The 21,337-nt window shown below is 48.9% G+C and overlaps 1 protein-coding gene and 1 long non-coding RNA gene across 4 annotated transcripts in view; one reads left to right on the top strand and one right to left on the bottom strand.

Annotated features, from left to right (window-relative positions):
* The first annotated feature begins 377 nt into the window (after positions 1 to 377).
* Positions 378 to 20,461, top strand: LOC147580367 (uncharacterized). Its single transcript, XR_015252828.1, has 2 exons — positions 378 to 612; positions 18,481 to 20,461. It is a non-coding gene; the product is annotated as an uncharacterized LOC147580367 (long non-coding RNA).
* The window catches only part of OTUD7A (OTU deubiquitinase 7A), a 369,925-nt gene continuing 349,555 nt past the window's right edge, over positions 968 to 21,337 (bottom strand). For all 3 annotated transcript variants that reach the window (XM_086711362.1, XM_086711361.1, XM_086711363.1), the window contains 3 exons: positions 5,058 to 5,172; positions 4,792 to 4,876; positions 968 to 2,454 (listed from right to left, as the gene is read on the bottom strand). In XM_086711362.1, coding sequence (XP_086567488.1) covers positions 1,018 to 2,454; positions 4,792 to 4,876; positions 5,058 to 5,172 — 1,637 coding nt within the window. In that variant the 3' untranslated portion in view covers positions 968 to 1,017. The remainder of the gene's footprint in view (positions 2,455 to 4,791; positions 4,877 to 5,057; positions 5,173 to 21,337) is intronic.

Genomic DNA, 21,337 nt, shown 5'->3' with positions numbered 1-21,337 from the left:
TTAGCCTCGTTGCGGGGGGAGTGGGGGGGGGCTTTACATAGTGACCAAAGGGTCAATCCCTTGCCTCTCTCCTGGGGCACCAACGATCACTTCCTAGGGGTGCTCTGGAGATAGTTCGCTGTGGAAGTGTCTTCAAAGAAGAAATGTGAGCAGACTGTCATCTTTGCTCATACATGGGCAATTCCAAAGAGTGGTTTCAGAACCCTTGCGTTTTGGATCCGAGGTGTCTTTGGAAAGCTCCTGTCACCTCAGCTGCCCGGCACCGGGGGCCATCACTACCCCTCACCCCGCCCTGCGAGGTAGGTTGTTCGGTGCCCATCCCAGGACGCCTGCGGCTTTGATGGCAGTGTGAATGTTGCTCGGGCCAGGGGTGGGAAGGGGGGTGAGTGGGAGGAGCTTTTGCTTATGAGATGGAGGTGCGTATTCCTAAAGGGCCACCGTGACCACCAGAGCTTATCAGCGGGGCGGCACAGTGTCTCCTGTCCTCCGAGGACTCGGGAGGGGAAGCAGGTGTGAGCCTGCAGCACAGTCGCCACCCCAGTCCCGGGCTGCGGGTTTGCTTCTTGACCTGGGTGGTACCGACCGCACACGTGTGACCGCTACATGGAGGAGGTCAGTCGCTGGGGTGGGGGGCGGGGGTGGGAGAAGAAAAAAGCAAAAAAAAAAAAAAAAAAAAAATGTAAAACACTCCCTTCTAAAAACAAAGGGCTGCAAATTTCTTTATTTCTCTTATTGAGGAACAAAAATACTCTTGCAATGGCTATTGAGTTTCCACAGGTACGAGGCAGATGCTAGCTAGCACACCCACTTCCAACAGTATGACTTGTTTCCTATCCGTCTACTACCTGAGTGGCGTCAGTGTAGGTTCAGGCACCATTAGGAACGTTTGACCAAACACGTACACAGCACTGACAGAGGAGTCGCCGGCCTTCCGGTTGACCAGGGCATGTAAAAAAGACACCGACAGAATGGAAAAGAAATCCTTTATGGTAAAAGCTGGCGGAGCGCACGCCGCACTCAGGGCCGGGCCCCGCGCGCCTCGCGCCGCCGCCGCAGCTCCTCGCGGTAGCAGTAGGAGCAGTAGTGCTCGGTCTCGGCGCGCCCGTAGAACGCGCAGTTCTCGCGCTGGCAGCGCCGCTGAGCCAGCCCCGGGCCGCCGCGGCCGCACTCACCGTTCGAGCGGGCGGCCGGCGCGTCGGCGTCGGCGAACTCCAGGCCGTCGCGCGCGGCGCCGAAGCCGTTGGTGTAGGTCTGCGACTTGTGCTCGGCGGCGCCGGCCGCCCCCGCCACGCCGGGCAGGGCGCCGGGCACGGCGCGCGCCAGCGACTCGACCGTGTTGACGGTGCGCAGGGCGGCGGCGCGCGCCGGGCTGTAACTCTGCGACGACAGCGAGCGGTTCTGCTGCGGGTACGTGGCGCACGGCCGCAGCACGCCCACGGTCGGCGCGCACGCCTCGTCCCGCGCGCCCGCCGACTGCACGTGGATGACGCTCTGGCGCGCCGGCGCCGGCGGGCTGCGGCCAGGGAGCGGTCCGCTGGCGCCAGCGCGTCGCGCGCCGCCGCCGCCCGGGCCCGGGGAGGCCGCGCCGCCGGCCGCCGCCGCCCGCGCCGCCCGCGTGCCCGCCGCCGACCCGGGACTCGGGCGCTCCTTGAGCTTGAGCACCAGCTGCGTGGGCGGCCCGGCCGGCGGGCCTGGCGAGGCGCGCTCGGAGCCCGGCGCGCCCTCGGTCTCAGGCCTGCGCGGCGGCCGCTTCGCCGTGGAGGCGGCGGCGGCGGCGGCGTCGCGGCGCCGCTGCTCCTGCTCGGCACTGAAGCGCTCCTGCGCGCTGGTCAGGTAGTAGCCTATCATCTCTTCGTGGAACTGGTGCCGGTGGCTGGTGAGCAGCAGGCCGGCGAAGATGAACTTGCGCTCGCCCTGCATGGCGGCGCGCAGGATGTTGAGGCTCAGCTTCACGTCCGTGCTGTACTTCCAGGCGTCGCCCCGCTGCCCGCCGCCCTTCTCGGCCGGCGACGCCCCGGCCGCCTTGTCCGTGGGCGACGGCGTGGTCTTTTCCGACGGAGACGTGCTCGCCGACGCACCCGATTCCTCCTTGCTGCCCTTGCGTGACTTGGTCTTCTTCTCCTTGCTGCGCTCGGGGGCGTCGCCGTTCTTGCCGTTGGCGGAGTTAGCGCGGCCCATCTTGCCGTGCACGAGACCTCCCAGGCCACCCATGTTTTTCTTCAGCTTGATGCCCAGCGTCTTGCTGAAGCTGCCCAGCTTGTTGGCCACGGAGTCCGCGCGGGTCTTGTCCTTTTCCTTGCGTTGCTTCTCTTTCTCTTTGTCTTTGCCATTCTTGCCATTATTGCTGTTGGAATTGCTGCACACCGAGTCGCGGTCCGAGTCCAGGGAGTCGGCCAGGGACTGCACGTCCTCCCCCACAGAGGCTGTTGGGGATTCCGGCTGTGCCAGAGGGGCCTGTTGGGGGGGGGGGGAGAGGAAGGTCGAGAAAGGAAGAAGGTTAGAGATGAGCCATCTCACGTGGGTTCGACAAAGGTAGACCATCCCAGCCCACAGGCTGCTGTGTTGGGATCTCACTGTCCCATCCAGGATGCCTTTTTGGTGAGCTCAGGTTGCTGGTAGCCTGGAACTCCGAGGCAGGGATTTTGGGCAAGGTGCAGATGCCCACAGCCCCGGGGCCTCTGCACATTTTAGAATCATCATGCCCCGACTCTGCCCTTCTAGCCCTGAGGAAGCTGGTCTACGACCAGACCCAGGTCCTGGCCGGCCTCTGTAGACTTAGAGGCCTTCTGGTAAGGATGACACTTCACCTGCGCCTGTAGGTGTCTCTCCTACAAAGGTGTCTTACCTGTTTACTACAGACAGGGGACAGACACTTTGTCCTTACCTTAGAACAAATACCCCCTTAGCAGTTCGGGTCATGACCAATCTCTTTACTCTAGGGGTTCCTTTCTCGGATTGGCAATGTGGTGTGCTAAACTGAGGATTCTGAAACGGGACCTGGGCTTAGCAGGAAAAACGTTACCGTTCCCAGAAAAGGTCTCGGGTGTGAGGAGGGGGCATCTCTGTGAACACCTTGGATAAGGCTCACAGTCAGGAAGGCAAGGCAGGTATGGACACCTGGTCCAGGACTATGGGGTAGGTGGGGAGCCTGAGAAAGGAGATGAATGCATGCAGAGGACCTTGTGGGAGATTCCTCCTTGTGTGAGGAGAGAGAATTCTGACAGCATCATTGGGTGAAGACCAGGGATCTCACACTAGCAGCTGAGTGGCAGGAACTGGTGCCCACCTCTGAATGGGCTTTTCCTGTCCTTCAGGAGAGGAGCCTTGGAGAAGGCCCCATTGTTCCCTCATTTCAGTTTTGTCCCCTCCCTTCCCAAGCAGGTCCAAGATACCTCCTGCAATCAGATCACCCAGAAGAATCAGGAACCAGCCCTCCCCACTTTATATTCTGAAATTCCTTCCTGTTCCCACTCTTTCCTGGGTCTGGAAGGAGCTAGAGGTCTCAACAGGATTTGTCAGTGACACAAAAGGGCAGAAGCTCAGGGGTTTGGCCCAGGAAAGGGAGGTGTGCTTGGTGCTGGGAGTGCCCACTGTTTGGCACCCAGTGAGCAAGGAACAGTGGCTCAAATGCCCTGAGGCTGGAAGTGTTCTTGCCAGGCCCTGCATCTGACACTGTGGCCACCATGGCTTGGTAGGGAGCCCTGCTCATTGCCTTGCAGAGCTGTGTCCTAGCCCAAGAGCCTCCTGATTTCTAGACCTACAGCTGCTGCCTTCACACCATATGTGTGTGCTGGGAAAGAACACCCGCAGCAACATTGGTAGAATCCAGGCAGTTGACAGGTCATTGTAGAGGTTAAGAGTCAGGACTCTGGAGCCAGACTGCCACCAGCTGTCCCTTGTGTCCTCAGTAAAATGCGATATCAGTACCTGCCTCCAGAAGCCCTATGAAGATGGCATACAGGTAAAGGCTGATGTATGAAAACATCCTGAACAGTGCCTGGCCTGTCCTGGCTACTGACTCTGTGTCAGGCACCACCTTAATTCTTTCCTCATGTCACTCCTTTAATACTGTAGTTTATGAGCTCCACTTCATAGCCAAGTATACTGATGTCTGAGGAGGACCAATTTGTAAGCTCTCTCTCTTTTTTACAAATCCCTTTCTTTGAGGGCTCACTACTGAGGTAACAAAAACATCAATCAGAGTGAATCGTGCTTAGCATGTGGAAGGGGGGAGAGAGCAGACCCTCCCTGGGGGGTCTTCTTTTCCCACCGCCTCCTGGAGAACAGAAGGAGGGGGCGCTGAGGAATTGCGCGCTCTCGGTTCCCTGGCTTTTCCAAGGACCCACACACAGTTTATAATTCCGCTCTGCCGCAGCACATCGTGTTCCGATGTCTGCAGAGATAGTTTTGTGTTGTGACTTGCCTACAGTTTGTTTTCTGAGTGGGTGTGTTTATTCCTTTGCTTCTGGAGAAAATAAAAGGACAAAAAAAAAAACCCACTCGAAACCACAACTCGCATACAAAACCAAACATCTCCTAACCGAGGTGCGCGCCTACGTATAGGCACGCAAGCACGCGTGCACACACGCATCAGGTAAACCCAAAACACTTCTCGCCGGGGCGGGGCGGGGCTGGCCGGGCGCGGCCGGGGGTCGGAGGCCGGGAGGGAGTAGGTGAGCCCTGCCAGGTTTGTAGGGTGGGCCCTCCCGCCCGCCCGCCCGCCCGCGCCGGCGGCCAGTGAGAGGCCAGGACCCAGACAGCTGGTGAGGTCCGGGCGCACGCCAGGCTCACCCGGGTCTCCGAGGGGATCCGGATCCACGTCACGTTCATGTAGCTGTGCAGAAGGTTCAGCTTGGCTTCTAGCGACAGGATCAGGCTGGCGAAAGAAGAACACGGAGTGAAACGCGTCCCAGCCGGCCCGCGCTCGCCCGCACGCACCCCGCCCGCAGGCACGCCAGCTGTCCCAGGAGGAGCAAGGGCGGCCCGGCCCACGCCGGGAAACCGGCGACAGTCGGCCCTTTAGGGCGTTGGGGGAGGGGCACGGGGTAGGGGCTCACTGGGCCAGCCGGGCGTTATCGTTGTCGTCTTTGCCCCACTCCCAGTCCTTCCCGGGGTCCACTGCAAAGTGCAGAGGCAGCAGCTTGTGCTCCGAATCCGTCAGAGGGATCACGGCTGGAACAGAAGAGAGAGACGCGGTGCCAGGTGGCCCCTGGGCAGGCAGAGAGGCTCCAGGCCCTAGCAACCCCCAGGAAGCCAGGAAAGGGAGTTCCAAGACCAGGTGTCTCCTTAATTAAGGAAACCGAATGGAGACTCACAGTGCCATCTGTGCCAGCAGGAGCGTTAAGACCACAGGTGTCAAAATCACTAGTGATAGTTTAAAATACTTCGTGTTTATTGTGGACCTTGAAGAGCAGTTGGAGACCTCACCTGGACTCTGCTGACGATTGGGGTCTGTCAGAAGGCAGGTACCCCGGTTGGGCAGCAGAGGATAAAACCTATTACTGCTTCTGTTATTTCTGAGGAGGGACCCAAGCAAATTCGACAGGTAAGGTTGTTGGTTACCTCTCAGTGTGCAAATTAGACAAGTAAGGTCTGCTTGCCAATCTGTTCATTTGTGAACTCATTCAATTAAATCTGTCAGTTCAAGGAATGGATGGGGGGCGGGGAACCCAAGGATTTCGTGACTCCTGGCCAGGGGGAGCTCACAGGTAACAATCTCATGTCAGGTGGTGGTGAGTACCCTGAAGAGTAAACAGCAGACTGAGGGGAGCTAAGGCAAGCCTTTCTAGGGCAAGCCTTTCTGAGGAAATAAGGTAGGTGTAGGCGTGTAGGCAGAAACTGCAGCGAGGAGAGACTCGCCCTCACCCAGGGATCCATTCATCACAAACACTCCCGAGTGAAATGCCCAGCTGGGGGAAGTCTTGGCCCATCTCAGGCTGGGGCGGAGTGGGGGTGTTCACAGGTTTGCCTGGATCTGCTAGAAGCTTCTGAGCTGCTGTGGGACCCAGTGCCCAGTGAGAACAGCTTGCTCCTCCCCTGGGTTTACCCTACCTCTGCCTCCTTGCTGCTCTGCCCCCGCCCCCGTACTGGTCATAAGCCTGGTGTCATTTCCCATGGTTCATGGCAAGGGTGCCACGGCAAGAACAAAAAGACAAATAAGTAAATAAAATCTATGACTGAATACCATTAATAGTTGACTTTCTAATAAAAAATTGCAAACATTGACTCACTGCTGCCCTCCAGTGTTGCTAAAGAGAAAACGTGAGCACAAATGATCCTCCACCCCCAGATAAAGCAAACACAGCTTTGCTGGGGGAGCGGGGTGGAAGGGTGACGGCGTTCTGTTTAAAGTGGCTAGAGACTGGAAGTATTGTGTTCTGGTTTGGTTGGTCAAGGACAGCTTGGTGTGCCCCAGCTACAGGCCACCGGGTTCTGCCTTGACATGGCCGTGACACACAGGGTGCTCCTCCCAGGGCTCAGCTGCAGGGCAGTCACACTCAGGGAGGGCTGCAGTACCCATCCCACGGTTCCATGACTCAACACAAAAGCAGAGATGGAGTTGGCCTAGCTTCCCATCCACTGGGCTGGGGTGGGGGTGGTAGTGGATCCCTCCCTCTGTAGACACTCACTAGGGTACTGCACCTCCCTAGAGTGCTTGTAAAGGCACTGATTCCAGGCACCCATGCAGATGGCCAAACCAGTGTCCAGTAAAAAGACCCAAGGACTATATTTTAAGTAAGCATCCTCTGTGGTTCTTAAAATCATACAAATATGGAAAATATTGTTCCAGAACAATAATCTGTTTGAAGTAGTTACTGTGGGTAGGACTTGGGCAGTTTGGGACTGGCTGTCCACTCCTTTCTCAGGGGAGAAGTGCAGTTGGGAGATGTCTGCCCAGCCATGGCTACAATTCCCAGCCCCCAGCACTTAGGAGGGAATAGGTGCTGAGTTGCACCCATGGCATGAGAGCAGAAACACTATGGGAAGTGCTGGGCAATGTGGTTAGGTGTGGGTGGTGTTCTCTCCACACCCCCACACCCTCATCTTCCTGTATGCTGAAACTTGATGGTGCTACAAGATGGCTGGGTGAGCTCCTGACTCCGCACTTGCCAATCAGGAACACCTATTTTAGACTTTATTTGCAGGAGAACCACACTTCTCTCCCTATGATTTTGGTTTATGTCAGATAAAACAGCTAAAGATCCACATGCCCCTCAGCCTCTACTCCCTATCACTTCCCTACCAGGGCTCCTGGAAATTTGTACCCTTAATGGCCGGACTGGAACTGACTCCATGCACTGCCCCCTGCTGGGCAGACGGTTGGACTCACCTGAAGGTGCTAGAGCCTGATCACCTAGCAGGGTCTTGGCAGCCTCTCAGCATGAATCTTAGTGGGGTGAGGTACTTGGAAAGGTACTAAGGACATGCCTGCTTGCAAGAAAAGACACCTTCTTTGCCAGGGCTAACAAAAGGCATATTCTCTGCAGAGGGTACAGCTTTGGCCTGTGTGTGAGGGCCAGGGCTGCAAGGACCGAGAGCCCAACCCATAGCTGCACAAGCCAGGAGGACCTTGAGAACAGGCCCTCCCCACAAGCATTAGCTGCTTTAGATGCATCTGCCTCCCACTTTATACATTCACTTTCCCAATTGGAAATGGGGCCTCACCCAGGGAGATAGATATGTAGTGATGTGGCAGCTTGCCCTCTGGTGGCAATGTCAGGAACAGCAAATGCTTTTCAAAATAAGCCCACAAACTTTTTTTTTTTCTTTGAAAAGCATGTCCTATCTTTTAACCTGGAAACACACAGCATATCAAACAGCCTTGACATATTTTTAGTACTTATTTTCCAAAATGAATTCATACTTCTGGTTTCTGTTTCTGGGACAGCATGGTGCTATCATTACAACAACAATAACAAGCCAGACAAACTGCAGATTCACAACTTTCCTTTAATCCATCAGAGAGCAGAAGTCACAGGGAAACCAGCTAACTCCAAACCTAAGGACAGATGGGTACATACAAAGAGAAACAGACATGACTTTCATTGAGGCAGACTCAGCTGGACTACAGTAAGAAGAATTCAGCTAAAATAATTAACAAATTGGTAAAGGAAGAATGTAGCCTAGTGAAAGAATATTTAGAAGCCTGGGGGCTACAGATTATAAGGGAAATTAAAATGTACTTGTAAACCCCTCTCCATAGGACCCAACCTGGTGCTCACAAAAACACTGGCAAGAATTCTGAGAAAGCGTCCTTTGCAGACCTTTCTCTCCTGTCTATATTACAGAACAAAAGCTTAAATTGTGAGGGCAGAACACTGTTGGCTTTAGGGACTGGGGTCTTTCCTTAGTAAAGCTTGGGGTGGGAGGAGGAAATAAGAAAAAAAAACCCCTCTTGTTCCCTAGGGGAGGGGCAGGAACATGTACTGAGCCCAGAAGTACATCTGGGGGAGGTTATCCCCCTTCTAAGATCCAGGGACACAGTGCCTGCCTAAGGCAGAAGCTTAATTAGAATAACAAAAACATCACACTTCCTGGTCCTGCTTCCACAACCAGACTAACAAGCTGTAAGTAATAGTAGTTTAATGCTAGAAGAGGGACAAGAGTTGAGAAGAGAAAGGGTGTAGCAGACAGTGAGAAAAGTCTTCTGGCAAAACAAAAGGTATCACTAGTAAAATTTGAAGGCTGAGTACATTAAGGGTAACCAGAGCAGCAATGAAACCAAAACCTACCTCAAGTCCTGACTAGACTGATCCAAACCCCATACTAAAGACCTAGCAAAAGGAAAGGCATACTTAGTTCCAAGAATCAAAATGATATACCTCAGTCTTTATTATCCTACTCAATATGTCTGACTTTCACCAAACTGCTAGTGTAAGAAAAGATAAGAACTCCCCCCCCCCGCCAACATTTAATAAGATCAAGCATTTCATAGAATAAGACTCAGATATGACACAGGTGTTGAAACTGTGACATGGAATTTAGAATAATTGATTAATAAGCTGAATACTCTAATAAAAAAGGTGGATATAATTAGTGTTTAATTTCTTTCCAGCAGAGAGAAGAAATGGATAAGAAAGTATCAAATAGAAATGCTGGAAATGACAAAAACACAGTAAGAGAGATGAAGAAAGACTTTGAGGGGCTGATCACTACACTTTACAAAACTGAGAAAAGAATCTGTGAACATCAAGATAGGTCAATAGAAATTACCCAAATTGAAACACAGAGAAAAAAAGAGTTGGATAGGGGGAGATGCAGAACAGAATATCCAAGAGCTGGGGGGCAATACCAAACACCATAAGATCTGTAAAAGTGAAATCTCAGAAGGAAAAGAGAGTATAAGACAAGGGATATTTAAAGAAATAATGGCTGACAAACGTTTCTACTTTGAATGGCAAATACTACCACAGATCCAAAAAACTAAAAACAAAAACAAAAACAAAAAGAGCAGGAAACTAGCACCACTAACACCAAAAATATCCCTATACTTAGCATATTTAAACTGCTGAAAACCAAAGACAAAATCTTAAAGGCAGCAACAGAAAAAAGACATGTTACATACAGAGAAACAAAGATAAGAAATACAGCAGACTTTTCATGCTGAAACAGGTAAGTCAGAAGACAATGGAGTGACATCTTTAAAATGCTGAAAAAAACAAACTACTAATCCATAATTCTATGCCCAGAAAAAATATCTCTGAACACGAAGGAGACATATTTTCTCAAACAAAAAGGGAAAAATATTAATTGCCTACAGAACTGCACTAGAAAAAATATATGTATATATGTTGGACTAGGAAATATTAAATGAAATTGGAAATTCTTTAAGGGGAAGGAATATGCTACCAGTAGAAACTTGGATTTACATAATGAAATGAAAAATGATAAAAACAGAATAAATAAATGTGAAAATAAAACTATTTTTTCTTCCTTCAATTGCTCTAAGAAACTAAGGTGAAGAGAACAGCAGTGTATTATGTGTTTATAGCATATGTAAAAGTAAAATGCTTGATAATAATGGCACAAAGAATGGGAGGAAGGGATTGAGAATAAACTGTCATAAAGTTTACACAACACATGAAGTAGAATATTACTTGAAAATAGAATCTAATTAATTAAAGATGTTTATTGTAAACTGTAAATCAGGAAAATAAATAACAATGAAAAACAGGGGCATAATAAGTCAATAGTGGAGATAAAATGGAGCCATTAAGAAACTAATTTAACCCAAAACTCACTTATCCAACCATATGGTTAATACCATTAAATATAAATGGTCAAAAAATACCAATTAAAAGACAAAGTTGTCAGGATGCATAGAAAAAGCAATACTCAATTCTACTGACTGCAAGAAATTAATTTTAAACATAAAAACACAGATAGGCCAAAAGATATTCACTAATTATAAAAATCTAGAGTGGCTACGCTAATGTTAGAGGAAGTGGACTCCAGAACCAGGACTGTCACCAAAAATATAGAGAAACATTACACAATGATATAGGGGTCAATTGTCTAAGAAAACATCACAATCCTACATATGTGCATGCTCCTAATGACATGCTTTCAGAGTACTAAAAGCAAATACTAACAAAAGTGAAAGGAGAAACAGGTCCATTATGGATCTTGGAGACTTCATCATTTTTCTCTTTGTAATTGACAGAACAAGTAGACAGAATGTCAGCAAGGATGCAGAACACCTGAACATCATTAGAGAACTTAAATAAATTGACATTTATAGAATGCAACAAGAGCAGAACACATTATTTTCAAGGGAACATGAAATATTCACCAAGATATAACACATTCTTAGCCAACCTTAGCAAATTTAAAAGTATAGAAATCATTAAAAGTTTTTCTCAGACCGTTACTAAATGAAAGTGTTAAACCTATAACAGAAAATATTTGGGGGGCGCCTGGGTGGCGCAGTCGGTTAAGCGTCCGACTTCAGCCAGGTCACGATCTCGCGGTCCATGAGTTTGAGCCCCGCGTCGGGCTCTGGGCTGATGGCTCAGAGCCTGGAGCCTGTTTCCGATTCTGTGTCTCCCTCTCTCTCTGCCCCTCCCCTGTTCATGCTCTGTCTCTCTCTGTCCCAAAAATAAATAAACGTTGAAAAAAAAATTAAAAAAAAAAAAAAGAAAATATTTGGAAAATCCAACTATTTGGAAATTAAAAAGCATGCTTCTAAATAATCCATGGGTCAAAGAGGAAGTCTGAAGGGAAATTGAAAAATAGTTTGAACACAATGAAGTGGAAATACAACATACCAAAATTTGTGTGATGTAGCTAATCAGTGCTTAGGGGAAAATTTATGGCATTAAAATGCTTATTTTGGATAAGAAGAAAAGTTCCAGGTATGTAATCTAAATTTCTGGTTTAAGAAACTAAAAAAAAAAAAAAAATAATAGCAAATTAAACTCAGGTGGGAGGAGGGAAACAATAAAGATTAGAGCAGAAATTGATGAAACTAAAAACAGAAAAATAGTAGACAAATCAGTGAAATCAAAAGCTGGCTCTTGGAAAAGATACATAAAAAAACAACAGATTATCCAAATCCATATTTTAAGAAGTTAGGATAAATGGTAGACTAGGCTTTTAAATGTTCTTAAGCTGTTAATATGCTGGCTAGTCAATACATGTTCGTATTCTAAGACATTTTAGAATACTGAACTTTTCATTGTTAGATGATTGTAGATTTAAATGCAGTTGTAAGAAATAATGCATAAAGATCCTATCTATCCATCTCCCAGGTGCTCCCCAATGCTAACATCTTGCGTACCTGGAGTAAAATATCACAATCAGGATATAGACCTTGGTACACTCCACTGAGTGTATTAAGTTTATATGAGTTTTCCATGCAGTCATCTCTCTTTGTCTCTGTCTCTCCCTCCCTCCCCCTCTCTCTCTCTTTCTGTGTGTGTGTGTGTGTGTGTGTTTATTCGGTTCTATGCAATTTTATTACATGTGTAGATTTAGGTAATCCCTCCAATCAAGTACAGAATAGGTGCATCACTACAAGGGTCCCTTGTGTTATTCTTTTATAAACACACTCACTTCCTTTCAATACTTCATTCCTGTCCCTAATCCCTGTCCACCACTGTGGATGGATGATTGTATATGTCAACTTGACTGGACTAAGGGATGCCCAGATATGGAATAAAACATATTTAGGTTATTTTTAGAGGAGATTAGCATTTGCATTGGTAGAATGAGAAAAGAGGATCATCCTCACCAATGTGAACAGGCATCATCCAATCCATTCAGGACTCAGAACAAAAAGGCAGAGAAAGGAAGAATTTGCTCTCTTTTCTTGAGCTGGGATATACAGCTCCTCCTGCCCTCTGGCATTGGTGCTACCACTCCTTGGGCCTTCAGACTTGTATGGGAATTTATACCATTGTCCCTTACTTCTTTGGCCTTGGACTCAGACTGAATTATATCACTGGCTTTCCTGGTTCTCCAGCTTGCAGATGGCAGGAAGATGGTGAGACTTCTTGGCCTCCAGAATTGTGTGAGCCAATTCCTAAAATAAACCCTTCATATACACACACACACACACACACACACACACACACACACACGCACACACACATCCTACTTGTTCTCTTTCTCTGAAGATCCACAACCACTAATCCGATCTCCATCTGTATAGTTTGGACATTTCAAGGATGCTATGTAACAGGACTCATATAGTATGTGATCTTTTGGGATTGACTTTTTTCATTCAGCATAATTTTTTTGAGATTCACCCAAGTAACTGCATGTATCATTTTTATTCCTTTGTACTGCTGATCAGGATTCCACAGGATGTATGTACCATAGTTTGTTAATCCAGGAAAGACATTGGGTTGTTTCCAGTTTTGGGCTATTACAAATAAAGCTACTACAAACCTTCAGGTATACAGTTTTGTGTGGACACAAATTTTTACTTCTTTGGGATAAATACCTAGGAGTATAATTTCTGGGTTATATGGTAAGTGATGTTTAGTCTTAAAATGCCAAACTGTTTTTCCAGAGTTTTACATTTCTACAAGTAAAGCAAGAGAGATGTGGTTGTTCTACATCCAGCATTTGGTATTATCACTTTTACAAATCTTAGTCATTTTGATAGGTGTGTAGTGATATCTTATTGTGGTTACAATGCTGAACATCTTTCAATGTTGTTATTTGACACCTGTGTATCCTTTTTGGTGAAATGTCTGTTCATGACTTTTTCCCATTTTTTAATTTGGATTTTTTAACTATTGTTTTTTAACTGTTCATTGCATATTTTAGATACAAATCTTTTGTTGATAGGTAGTTTTAAAATATTATCCCCCAATCTATAGCTTGTCTTTTCATTTTCTTAACAGTTGTTGTTTTGTTTAATTTTTTTTTTTTTTTTTTTTTTTTTTTTTTGCAGAACAGAGGTCCAATTAATCAATTTTTCTTTTTTTTTTTTTTTTTTTGGATTATGATTTTGTGTCAAAGAGCTCTTTGCCTAGCTCTGGGTCCCCATATTTTCTTTGAAAAATTTTATAGTTGTGCATTTTACATTTATTCTGTGATTCATTTTGAGCTAATGTTTATATTATTAAGATTTAGGTTCACGTTCATATTTTTGCCTATGGATGTTAAATTGCTTTATCACCATTTGTGGAAAAGACTCTCTGTTCTCCATTGAATAGATTTTGTTCCTTTGTCAGACGACACAGGACTTCAGTTCATGCCACAGCCCTACTGGGTGGGTCAAGAGAGGGAGCAGGACTGGGGATGACCTCTGTCCCACTTTCACTAAACTTCAGAGTTTTGTGAAAGTCAAAGGAGATAGTGCATGGGAGATGAGGTTTGGGAAAATGCAAAATGGAAAGCAAAGTGTGATAAATCTTCCATCTAAGAGGTATCTTGCTAGAGGACTCTCAGAAATGTCTTGGGAGAGGTAGAAATTTTTGAGGGCCATGGGGAGGTGCAGCAGTCACCACTGGCTGCCCATCCTTTGTTCCCACTAACAGACCCCACCTCCTGGGACTGTCATGAAGGGTCAGGATGGCTCTAAGGCATTCATGGTTGACTCATTTTCTATGACTTCTGAGACAAAGTCTGGAACAGAATCTGCTCAATGAGATGTAAGAGGAAATCAATTGGAAGATTCCTGGTTAAAAGCAACACAAAGGAGGGCCAGGGTCTTTTCTGATCTCTCCATGTTTTGTGTGAGGATATGATGCTTGGAGCTACAATAGTCATCTGACCAATGAGGGACAACTATGGGCCAAAAGGCAACAGGCCAAGGAGAGTGGAGAGACAAAAAGGGCCTAGGTCTTTGACGAATGTCAGGTTCCAAATCAACCAAATGCTGGTCATCAGATTTCTCATGACATGAGAGTATAAACCTCTTTATTATTTGTGTGAGATAGGACACCATGGTGGTTGTGTGAAAGCCTGCTTAACAGTGGAAAACCAGGAGGTGTGAGGTTGCTTCTGAGCCATCTCTGTAGGAGCCCAGGTCTGCTGGTGAGGCTCTGCTATGCTCGGACCCATGCCTGAGACCCAGCAGCCACTGGGTCCTGCCCCTGGGCAGGAAGAAATCCAACCCTAGGTGTACACCCATTTAACTGTCCTGGTTACAAGTGCCTGGAATGGAGTGTCATCATACAAGCATTCTTGAAGAACATCCCTGCATCGCAGGCCCACAGGGTTCTACATGAGAAAGCTGGAGCCCACCCACAGCCTGCTCCCTGACCTCGGGCCAGATCTTGCTTCCAGGAATCTGTGGCATCCATGGCAAGCTTTCATGCCATCAACCATGTAAATGGCAGTCCTGCCCTTTGCTCTGCTGGACTGCCACTGGGATGACCCCTCTTTCCCTGGAGTGGAATTGTGAGGATTAGCTACATTCCAAATATCTACTAGGCCTTGGTTTAACTAGAGTTTGCAGAAAAAAATTTTAAAAATCCACCATCCATTATAATGGGGCCCAGGGTCCCCACGTACAGGCATTTGGCTGTCGAGGGGGCAGGGAGCTCACATATACTTAGTCAACTACTAATGGATCTGAATGCAGCATCTGTTGGTCAAGAAGGTGATGCTGATGAACTGAGCCAGAAATGTCCAGCTTGGACAGACTGAGCCCAGAAGTTCTGTTGTTTGAATGGACCCTTGGGATCCACACACAAGAGATGCCCTCCCCTTCTCTTCTCCACTTAGTGATGCCCTTTCATCCTCAGGCTTTTAGAGCACATGTCAGTTCCTTCTCAGCTCTGGATACCTGGGCCTCCCCTGTGGCACTGAGGAGGCTTCTCACCAGGGCCAGGGCCAGCCAGGGCACATCCCTGCTTAGGGTGGGCTCTGCTGGGCTTGCCATGTGAGTTTGCTCTGCAAAACACCACCTCCTCTGGGAGGCACCTTCATCTTTCCCCTCCAAATCGCCGAATCCCTGGGGTCTTCCTGGTCCCAGGGTTCTTCCCCATGTGGCCACATAGGCTCTGCAGGTAGGTGCTGCCTGATCTTTGCATCCCCCACTTACTGTTTGCACAGTCAATCCTCACCCAGATGTGTTGAGTGATAGTTTATGCCGACTAACTGAACTGCCCTGGAGTAATCAAACCCTTCATTTATTGGTCATAACACTAGTCAGGAAGGATATCAGGACACAGAGAAGGAAGTTCTAAAGGGAAGTGTTAATGCACAGCTTGCATACCAGGAGCAGCCATGGCCAGGCCTTCATGCAGACACTGCCCTTGCTCAGAGCACCTGGCTCCAGCTGGCATCTGGTTGGTAGCCATGTGTGATGAGAGAGGGAACCTCTTTGCCCTGGCATTGGGTCCAGGCTATGGGAAGAGACAGGCCTGATGGTGAGGGATGGTAGAAGAAACTGGGCGGGGGGGGGGATCCCTAGGCCATACCTTTCCTCTTGGCCTTCTCCTGGGACTACCGGAAGATGCAGGAGCACACTTTGGTCTCTCACCAGTGAGCAGGCATTTTTCTTTCTACCCTCTATAAAAGTTCCAGTAGGCATTTTATTTTTCCTTTTATTCTTAAAACAAAATTCAAACAGAGGTTGAAGAAGTCCCAGGTAGGAGTCAGGATACCTAGTTCAAGTCCCACCTATGCCCCTGGTTGTCCAGGTGACCTATATGAGTCCCTCCTGTGTAGGGCACAGCAAGGGTTGGGCCGGCTGACCTTCTTCCCAGCTCCGACATGCCCTCCTTCTGGATGTGGTGGTTCTGTGGGGAATGGGAAGATTAGGGGTGCACAGGGCACCGTCCTCTCCACTGTTGATTTCTCATCAGCTCTGGTTCTGGGTTGGAAGCCAAAGTAAGATGTCATTGGATCTGACTGGTCCTCAGTGGAAGCAGAAGTCCTTCACAAGCTTTGTAATGCCTCTCTATCCAGGTACCAAGCTGGCCTGCTGTAGTGTGTGTGTGTGTGTGTGTGTGTGTGTGTGTGTGTGTGTGTGTCAGGGGGAGATGTGAGGTCACAGCTGGGTTCCACCTTCCATGTATGTGGCCTGGGAGGAAAGACACTCCATAACATATGGGACACTGCTGATGGGTCAAGGTCTCAGGTGGGAGTCAACAGGACTGTTCCTTGCTCCCAATAAACTCTGAAGATATGCTTAAAATTTTTTTAACCATATTTTATGGTATTTGCTGATTTGTGTTTAGACTCACCCATTCATTCACTTGGGCTTGAAGACTGGTATTCTCATTCTGTCTGTATTCCTTTCCTTGGGCTGCTATAACAAAGCAACAACAGACTGCATGGCTTAAACAGCAGAAATGTGTTTTCTCACAGTTCTGGAGGCTGGAATTCCAAGGTCGAGGAATCAGCAGGGATGGTTCCTTCTGAGGACTCTCACCTTGGTTTGTGGATGGCTGTCTCCTCCCTGGGTCCTCCTGTGGTTCCCCTCTGTGTGTGTCTGTGTCCTAATCTCTTATAAGGACACCACTCAGGTGGATTAGGGTCCACCCACATGACCTCACTTTACCCCTTGAAAGGCCTTGTCTCCAAATACAGTCACATCCTTGAGATACAGGGGTTAGGAAGTCAACATATGAATTCAGCCCTTAACAATGAATGCTGTTGCCTCTCCCTTCATGACACACTGAGATATCTCAACTCAGAGAAAAGTCTCCTCACCAGTTCACTGAGGAAATGCAGGATTTGGGCTGATAGTTTCCTGCTATTTACCAGTTTCCAAAGTTATGTGTGGCACCAAGTAGAGGTGAAAAGTGAGTCTTTTGCCAAGTATCATTATGAATTTGTGGACTAAACAATCCTTGTCGTATTTCTACTCATTCCAGTTATGATCTTTACTGTCCCTCTTGTCCTGTGGGAGCCTTGTCTATTCAGCCCAGGAGTCCTTCTAACACCATGCTAGTTGCTTCTGAGGATGTCTGTTTCTTCCAGGACAAGATGCTCTGGGATCTTTGTGGATACTTCCTACCTCGATCTGCCCATGCTCTCACACACAGGTGTTTGGGGGGCAAACAGGACGTGTGTGTGTGTGTGTGTGTGTGTGTATGCTGGGGATGGTGGCAGTGGCTTGTCCTGCATGGAAGGTGAGGAGGCTGCAGGGTGGGATGGGGGCATGGTCATTTAGGACATTCCTGAAGTGCCCAACTTGTCCCGTGGGGCCTGCCAGATTCCAGATGGTTGGGTGTGTGAGTAAACAAACACCCTTCCTGTCTAAGCCATGCTGAGCTGGGTTTTGGTTACCTGCAGCTGAAGGGATTCTAACAGGCACCAGGGGACCTCATGAATGGAGAGAGAGGCATGGCAGGAAAGGGACAGGGAGGAAAAAGATGGTTTTCCCGCTAAATCTTCTCTCCCTCAGCTGCCCATCCTTGTGGGCAAGGATGCTCACTGGGGTGGTGACTTAGCATCTGTAAAATCTTCCTGTTTCAGCAAAGGTGCCCTCTGGAGACAGAGTCCAGTGCATCCTGAAAGCATAGAGCTACAGAGACTTTCTTTAAGGTTGGAGTGAAAAGCCCAGTGCCTGGCTAAGTTCTGATTTCAGAAGGGTTCAGAAGGCTGTGGGTGCAGAGCTGCGGTCCTGTCTGGGAGAGTCCCGGCACAGGCCCAGGGCTTGAGGACAGAAAACCTTTGAGCACGAAACTACCAGGTGGCATTCAGATGTGGGAGGCACACGATCATCTAGTCAGCTGCCTGGCACCGGGTCTGGCTTCCAACAGGACCCCCAATATCTCCCTGTCATGTGGGGGCCCTGGCCACTGCCAGGACTGCATGGAGCATGTGCCATCCTTTACCTGTGGCAGCCCCTGAACCATAAGACTCAAAGGCATTGACAAGTGCTATAAGACAGCCTGCTTATCTCCCTGCCCTTAAAGAGAACAGGTTTTCTGTTAAGGAGCTGGCACTGACAGCCTCATGCACCATGGCTTTTTAGGGGATTGAGAGCCCAACAGTCAACACTGGTTTATTTCCAGACAAGGGACCAGTTGGTAAAGAATTAATTTCTATCCTTTTGCCTTTCCCCAGATACAAGGTACTCATCACTGCTGAAAGAAAGAGGACAATCCAGATGGAACTGCCTAAAACATCACGCCACCCCCTGGATGTGAAGCTGGCTCACTGAACCCCCACCAACCACCTCGCCCCCTCCTTCCTCCACTGTACTCTCTTCTCAGGCTTCTATGCAGCCAGAAACCTGCAGGCATGGTGTTCAGCTTGGGTTAGCAAGAGGCCAGCACAAGTCCTCGGGGATGGTTTTCCTCCCAAATGAAAAGACAAACTTTCAGGAAGAGAAGGTATTTGGATGTGATGCCTGGAGCTGCAGTATCCATCATATGACCATGAGACTGAAACCACATGATAGTAACGGTGGATGGGGGTGCCTGCGTGGCTCAGTCAGTTAAGTATCTGACTTTGATCTCTCAGTTTGTGACTTCGAGCCCCGCATTGGGCTCTCTGCTGTTAGTGCAGAGCAGAGAAAGCCCAGTTTGGATCCTCTGTCTCCCTCTCTCTTTGCCTCTTCCCCCCACTTTCTCTCTCTCTCAAAAATAAATAAACATTAAAAAAATAATGGTGGAGCAGGGAAAGGCTGGGAGCCTGAATCCCTGAGAACATTTAGAGCTGCTGTGCCAGTCCTGGACCACCCACCTCAGGAAGGACCCCCTGTTAGAGAAGCAGCAGCAGCCCTTTCTCCTCTGAGCCCCTTACAGCCCAGTGCTATTCAGGACACATCTTCCTTTGGGGGCTTATAGTATGGGTTTCTGTGGCTGCTTCCATTTTCCTTGGCATTATAAGGGCCGAGAAGAGAGGCTGAGTCTGTTCCTTAGATGGGCTCCTGACCTCCTCTCAGCTTCTCCCCAACACCCCCAACCATCAGGTAACAACACATGAAATTCTAGGACCTGGTATTTGCAAAAAGGCCCCCCCCCCCTGCTGTAGGTCAGGAAAGGACAGCAGCACCGAGGCGCCCTGGGGTTGGCTTCCCCTGGTGATGGCTCCCTCAACAGGTTTTCTCTGTTCCTCCCACCTTTAGCAGGTCCTTTTGGGGAGACACAACACTAATGGTGGCCAGGAAGGGACGTATTCAAGACATTTAGGTTTATCTTTGAAGCAACACTGAAGGATCAGGAGACAGGCCTGCCTTAGCGATAGGCAATGTTGTTTCCTAGATAGGACTCCTGATGCCGCACAGCAGAGAAGCAGCACCGCCTAGGCCTTTCCATGACCAATGGCACATTCCTTAAGCACAAGCTTGCTCTGCCACATCAGCACCACTCCTTCAGCAGCCTCGCACTTTCGCTCAGGCCTATTCTGTCCCCCTGGTACCAGCCTCCGGACATCACACACAGCCTCCAAGACTACTTCTCACCCACCTCTCTCTTCTGTCTCTGTCTGTTCTTCCAAACTGGAATAATCGCTCTTTTCCTGAATGGAGCTTGTGCCTGCCTTGTGTACATTCTGCCTTGTACTGTGGTGTGGGGGAGTTGCCTGTCTCCTCTATAAGGTAGTGAGAGCCCTAAAGCAGGGATACCATCATCTTTGGGGCTCCCAAACCTGGAAGTAACAGGTGCTTAACATATATTTATTGAACTAACCCTTGGCTCCCAAACAGATCCTGTGGAACCACTGAGCTTCAGGCTGATGGGAGGTATAGGGAGCAGAGCCACCTCTACCAGCACCCGTAAGCCTTACAAGGGTGGCACAGGGATGTGTTGCTGCAAAACTTAAAGCCTCAGAGCCCACAGAGCATTTGTGTTCTCTCCAGATGTATGAGGGTTTGACATGCCACACACAAGTTACCCAGCCTGGGCACAAGCTTCTGCTTGTGCAGAAGGTGACACTGCACAGGGGACCCTGGGTGGCTCAGTCAGTTGAACGTCCGACTTTGGCTTGGGTCATGATCTCACAGTTTGTGGGTTCGGGCCCCACATCGGACTCTATGCTGACAGTGTGAAGCCTGCTTTGGATCCTCTGTCTCCTTCTCTCTCTGCGCCTCTCTCTCTCTCTCTCTCTCAAAAATAAACATTAAAAAAAAAAGAAGAAGGTGGCACTGTGGCACTTGACCTGCAGTGGGTCAAGGGGGCTGGATGGGGCCACAAGACATCAGTGGAGGTAGGACCCCCCCGCTCCACCCCCCTCACCCCTGCTCAGAGGAGTAACCTAGTGGGTAGAGCTGCAGAAGCCTGTGTCACAGCAACACAGAACCAAGGATTGGGACCCAAACTCCTCTTTGGGAAAACCAAGTCATCAAAGGTGAAACCACAGTCACCTCTGCAACCATTCCCCTGAGAGAAGCTGAACCACAGCCCCACCTCATGCGTCCTTTTATTGAAAGGCACCTGCATTTTCACCTTGAAACACCGCAAAACAGTATCTGGAAGGCCTGGAGGAGCTCAATGTCTTCTATATAAAACAGGACTGGGTGTCTGAGCCCCCTGTTCAGCAACCAGGGATGCCAGCCCTGAGACTTTTATCTTCCCTGACAGCAGAGAGTCTCTGGGGAGCCTGGATGGAGTGGCCTCGATCCTGGCTGGGATCCCAAGTCCTGAGAAAGGGCCCCCACATCGCCCAAGGGCTGGGGTAAGCTCTGAGGAGAGCTAAAACCCACAAAGGCCAAAAGGCTGACAGACAACAGAAAAGGCAAAGATGCCTCTCAGTCCTTCATGGCTAAATACTGTTTTCCATGACCCAAATGAGATGTCTGTCAATGATACGGAAAAATGATGTGATTTTCCCATTACAGCTGGCCACAACCCTGCTTTCCTTTTCCTTCCAGGACTCACATCACTGCCTGGCTAGCCACCATGCATTTCTGGAGACCACACCCAAAGGCAGGGACCCTGAAACTGTCAGTCCTGCCTGTCCTTTAGTCTCTTGGGGATTC

This window comes from Puma concolor, chromosome B3 (genome assembly GCF_028749965.1).
Source record: "Puma concolor isolate L17-30 chromosome B3, mPumCon1.1.hap2, whole genome shotgun sequence".
NCBI lineage: Eukaryota > Metazoa > Chordata > Mammalia > Carnivora > Felidae > Puma > Puma concolor.
The sequence above is the reverse complement of the archived record's forward strand: the minus strand, read 5'-3'. Positions and strand labels throughout refer to the sequence as shown.